Source organism: Cupressus sempervirens, chromosome 9 (assembly GCF_028749045.1).
Source record: "Cupressus sempervirens isolate cs-2001-9-10 chromosome 9, ASM2874904v1, whole genome shotgun sequence".
NCBI classification, from domain to species: domain Eukaryota; kingdom Viridiplantae; phylum Streptophyta; class Pinopsida; order Cupressales; family Cupressaceae; genus Cupressus; species Cupressus sempervirens.
Genome location: NC_143126.1, coordinates 491,950,294 through 491,956,364, shown reverse-complemented (window position 1 = coordinate 491,956,364; position 6,071 = coordinate 491,950,294). Strand labels below are relative to the sequence as shown.

Sequence of the window (6,071 nt, the reverse complement as noted above, 5' to 3'; positions counted from 1 at the left end):
CCCTTCTTTTTCTCAATTTGTATGTGGAAGATTCTCACAGATTTCAACACTTGGGTTTCTGGTGAGCTGAGAAAATTAAACCAAGAAATAGGAACAGAAACAGGGACCATTTTTGTACTATTTCGGATCATACTACATAATTCATCATCAAGATGTAATAGAATAAAAAAAATTAAAAATTAAAATAATACTTCATCATCTCATATGCAACCAAGATTATAGACTCTCATCAAAGAATTGAATATCTTACCATTCTTATGAAATATGATTTAAAAATGTTTGACAAACTCTGAACACAATATTTGAATCACTGATAAATAATAGTAAAAGTAACACAGCATTCAATCAATATGAAAAGAAATGACAATCTTTACAAGAAAGGTTCAGTTACATTCTTTACATGATTCATCATACTGCTGCCACCTACCTCGATACAGTCAAGAAAACTATGCACATTCTAAGAAATAATTTAACTCACTCTTGAATGACCTTAAATTGATTCCTACGCAGATCAATGTTTGAGCTCATTGACATAATCCTTGCCAATTAATCCGTTCCTGAAAAACTGCTCCAGATACTCTTTGTAGGATGATGCTCCATACAATGGAGGATTCTTTTCATTTATCAATTCTTTGGAAGGGGAGATAATTACATTTTGATATGGAGCACAGAACATGGCCCATGACATCCTCACGCGATCTTTGTGAACAAAACTCCTATGTTCAATGCTTTTGTATTTGCCATTGCTCAGAATCTGTCTTCCAAAAAATTGTGGAAATTTTTTTTAAAAACTAACACCATAAATTATTAACATGCAATGCATTTTGTGTATTTAAGAAACACAAAATATTTTTAAAACAGCAGGTAAATTCTAAGAGATCCATAATGCTATAGTTCTATTCAATAATATAGGAAAGCTATATGCAGCATGCTTATTCTTTAAGCATATGAAATAAACTATGGATACAACATGTACTTAAGGAGGCAACCACCTTTAAACAGAGGAAAAAATTAAGTTTGAAAAAATAATTCAATTTTGACTATTTAACACTTTTAACTTAGGAATCAAGTTTTAGTGTGTGATGCTTAAATCATCACATGTTAACCAAAGAGAACAAAATTTAATCCTAAAATTATTAATCATTAAGATGATCTTTAAAACTATCTATATTTTCTTTTAGAGATGAGATGAGAGATTGACCTCGATTTGATCACCAATATTGACAACAAGAGCACCTGGAATGCATGGAACATCAATCCATTCATTGTTCTTGAGAACTTGCAAACCTGGGGTTTCCTCTTGAAGGAGAATTGTGAGGGCGTCCACATCAGAGTGAGCTGAGCTGCCCAACACCAGTTCGGGCTGAGGGCAGGGAGGATAGTAGTTTATGGCGAAGTGAATCTCCTTCCTCTCTCCACCCAATGCCGCATTAAGAGCATTTTCATTTGCCAATCCAAGGCCACCACTTAGTGCCTGCATCACAACTTCCCACAATTTGCAAACCTTTTTGGAGTATTCATCCATCACTTCCCTGCAAAATAATTCATAATCGGACTAGATCAATCTAAATAATTCATAATCAGATTAGAAAGTTCTTGTTGTCCGTTGTTATTTCTGGATTTTTTTAATTTTTTCTATGAATAAGGGGCTTAAGTGGAAAGTTTCGGATTAAAATATGATAAAAATAATATAGTTTAAACTCATGAAGTTGCTGGAAGAGGATCAAGAAAAAACAAATGGAAACCAAACTTTGAAGATGATTTCACTAACCTAGAACTTGTTCCACTCAGAGATCAAACACTAGAAGCTACACAATCACTTTTACAAAAAGCTAGACCTAACAGCAAATGAAGATTTTTAATTGTTATTCCTTAGTCTGAGGAAGTGGAAAATCCTTTTTCTGAATCGAACTACTGAGGGGTTTCAATCCCTAGAAGTCATCTTGCTCTTCCTCTTCTTCTTCTACATCCCTTGACTCAGGCCTCTATATCCTTCTTCATATCTACCTCTTCCACTTCTGCTTATTGTTTTCCACTATTCCCATTTTGAATAAACCATCAGAAAAACTATTCCCATCTTTGTAGATGTAGTTAATTGTAACTGCTCAAATTTGTGCTATTTTTGGATTTGAGTATGTTGGAGTCTTTAATTATCTATATTTTTCTAAATCTCTATTATTTTATTCATGGGTTATAACATAATAAAAAGTCTTGATGTAAAGATTCAAACATAATCAAATCTTCTAAAGTAATATTAGCTTAACAATGGATCCAAATATGTGATCTAATATGTTGATGCAAAACTTTGACCACACTAAATCCTCCAGCTCCTTGTTATTCTAACAATGGATCATAAAGTATGATCTGAAATCTTGATACATTACTCCACACAACTATAATAGACCAGTTCTTTGTCATTCTAATCATAGATCAAGAGTGTGACGTCAACAACCCCCAAAGTGGATCAAAACAATCATCCAAGCAGTTTGTAGCTATTTATGAGTTGAATTGTGACAAAGATTTTGTATCAATAGTTCAGACTTCACATTTAGAATTATCATTTCTTCTCCTCCAACACTTTTTTATTACAACAATAAACCATAAGATTTAATCTAAAATAGTTTGAAATTTTTAAAACAATCAAATCTTAATCTCTGTTATCCTATTATAAACCATAAAGATGTGAACTGAAACTTTGATAAAAAGCTCTAATTTAATTATCAAATCTTCTCACTCCCCTTTATTGCCAAGAGAGATCTTAAAATAAAATCTAAAACATTGGTAAAACAAACTTGGCATAAAGAAATCTTGTAACTGTTAATTGCCCTGATATAGAAACCCCAAACACAATGAAATCTGAAAGTAATAAAAAATTATAATATCAATTAGAGAAACTTGATCTCATTAATCCTGTACATAGAGATATGAACAGAAGAGTACTCAACGTGAAATCGGAAGGCTGTTTGGGCCATTTGTCAAGGACTTTGAGCGAAACAGGCCACACAATATTATAATAGAAATCTCTCCAGTCTACTGGTGCATCAGCCGAAGTTCCCAATTTGGTGCCATAACCAACATGGCTCCCCCCTCCATTTTTATAGACTTCCTTTTCTTCCATGGGAAGATCAAAGAAAGCCTTCCCCACAGCTTGTACTCGGGCAATAAGTGACTCAGAAATCCCATGATTAACAACCTGAAAAAATCCCCACTCCTCTGCAGCGCTTGAAATTTCATCCACCATAGCTTTGGTGAGAGGCTGCACGTCCAAGCCATGCAAGTCAATGATTGGAATATGGACGTCCTTTGCATGAGAAGAATTATTGAAGGTCTCCTTTGTTGGCCTCACATATTGTGGTGGAACTGTTTGGATTCCACTCTCTGCTAAGCTCTGTACTCTGGTCATGGCAGACTTCTTCTCCATGGATGCAACAAATAAAACCTTCCACACTTCTACAGGCTTTGAATGTTTACAAAACACAACTCGTCTAAACAAGGTTATCATTCACATTAAATAATACCTCTTCGATGGAATCAATGAAGCTGGATGGAAGACAACCGTTATTGGAAAACTCTACATTTTTGGGAGGTATAACATTGGCCACATCATATGCATTATCTAATCACTCTTGTTTTCCAAAAGAAACCAAAATTACTTCAATGGGTTTATCATGGCAGTCGCTTTCCTGCAATTCTTTAAATCTTTTGGAGTCAAGGCACAAAACAATTCCGTTTAGGACATTCAAAACATTTCATCTGTATATTGTCATATAGTAGATGCATCATGTGATGTGTAACATCAAAAGTATTTTAAAAGCTGTTGTATAAAATTATGAAACTCTAGGAAAGGGAAATTGTTTTCTCTATTTAATTTTTTGTAATAGAATGATTTTATTTGTTTAAATATGGTGAATTCAAATAATAGAATTATATTTCTTTTGTTTATCTATATAGTAAATATTTTGGATTGGGATTTACGTCGATTAGGGGAGCTTCTTTTCAAGTAGTATTGGAGAATGCATTGTGCCACCATCACTATCACATAAGAACTTTACCGAAAGATCTTTTACCCAAGATCTGAAAAACATAATAAGTTTTTTTTAAATGTGATCACATAAATTCATTTATAAAAATAAAATAATTAATGTTTCTAGAATTACAAAAATTTACAATTTATTTTCTGCATATATTTTTTTGATTAATTCAAAAATAGGTTTTGAAGGGACCCAAAACTGCTTACGGCTGAATTAAAAAAAGAAAATCAAAATAAACCATGTCTTACCAAACTAGGGTCGATTAGCACTATAACCATTATAACAAGAGACAAAAACTTACTTGTCCAGTAGTTCCAACAACCTAGTAGTAACATGACAAAAAGAACAAAAAAATGCATCATTGATTATTCCCAACAAATACAACCAACAGCCTAGACCAGCAAACAATATAAACAACAACAAACTAAAATAGAGAAAAGAACATTAAACAAGTTTTTTAAGAATCTCAGTAGACTGGATCTCAAGATCCTCAATCCTTTGAAAGGCCATTTTGATTTATGTTGCTTGTGCTCTTGAGCTCCTTAGAAGAAACTTTCTTTTTCAGGTTTCATATAGTTCTCTTCCCCAAGCCTTCTTTCTGACTAGCAACTGACTCCTCCTCAAGATCCACCTTAAAAATATGTTTATTGTTTTTCTTCAACATAGCATAGAGGCTCTTTAAGCATGATATTGTCTACATATATGTTACAATCACCTAATCAAGTCAATGTGGATAAAGAACCTTAAGATATTCACAAAGTTCTCTTGAGTAATGGCCTCTTGAACATCAATTCACATGATATTCACCAAGTACACTTGAGGATTGGCCTCCTAAACATAAAGTTGCATCACATTCACTAAGTACTCAAAACTATTCATAAGATATGTGCACATATATACTCTATCATACTTACCATGGGAACATTCATGGTTGTTTAAGTAACTTAATCCAACATGAAAGATATAATCTATCATGACTTGTTTCAAACATCATAAAATGTCTATCACGATAAAAGGTCTTGGTCTATTTAAGGAACTCAATCCACCATGCAAATTGTAATCTATTATGATATGTTTCAGATATCATAAAATTGTTAGATAACTGAGAGGGAGTGAATCAATTATAACCAATTATCCTGCATGCCTTTAAACACTTTTCAACAAACTTGAACACCTTAACCTTTAATGTCACTATCTCTATAAACAAATCAAACATTCAACATAAACCACGGGAAACTGTTAAGTTCATATACCAAGTATCAAAGTTATACTAAGTTTTAGCAATAAATTGTAGACATGAAATGAACATGCAACATAATGACATCCACACAATTTGACACAAGTATTTTAATGTGAAAAATCTATTAAAGAAAAAACCACCGAGGACTAACAACCTAAAAATTCTACTGTTCTGAATTGAGCTCTGTTAGGAGCCAACATTGTTAAAGGTTACATACACATTGTTAATGTGACCTTGTTAGAGGATTCACACTAAAGATTACCTAGGCCTTATCACTCCTAAAATATCTATATAGAGTAGCCTACTCTAAAGAACTTATAAAACATTCACTGTAATAAAATGTCACCATACAATATATTTACAATAAGACTTGTTAGGTCCACTCGATTAAGAGATTTTCTGCTACAATGGTTAGAGAGTAACAATGAAATGATAAATTGTATCGTTTTAAAATGGAAGCACTTCCATGTTAAGAGTGTTTAACCCTCTGAGTAAGTGGTATGGGGTCATGTTAAGCACCTTGAATGGGTCTTTGCATGGATTTGGTTGTTTTTTGCCTATTTTTCTTCTCTCTCTATTTCTAGCCTATTTCTGACAACTTGCTTTATAAAGTTGAGGAATTTGACTTCTGGGTCAAGGATGAACTTTTGGGTCAAGGTCAACCTTGACCCTGACCTAGGGTAGGGTTGACCTCATCCCTAACCTCGGGTCTCATTTTCAATTTATGGGAGTTTTGGGATCTCGAGCTTCAGAAAGTTTATTTTTCCGCTTCTAGGTCAGTTGTTTTAGGTTTTGGAATG

The 6,071-nt window shown here is 33.2% G+C and overlaps 1 protein-coding gene across 1 annotated transcript; it reads right to left on the bottom strand.

Annotated features, from left to right (window-relative positions):
* Positions 1 to 290: 290 nt before the first annotated feature.
* On the bottom strand, positions 291 to 3,483 carry LOC149539479 (flavonol synthase/flavanone 3-hydroxylase-like). Its single transcript, XM_089800719.1, has 3 exons — positions 2,946 to 3,483; positions 1,202 to 1,532; positions 291 to 754 (listed from the first exon to the last, which is right to left on the bottom strand). Exons 1-3 carry the CDS (start codon positions 3,419 to 3,421, stop codon positions 512 to 514), a joined length of 1,050 nt encoding a protein of 349 aa, XP_089656845.1. The 5' UTR covers positions 3,422 to 3,483; the 3' UTR covers positions 291 to 511.
* Between the last annotated feature and the right edge of the window lie 2,588 nt (positions 3,484 to 6,071).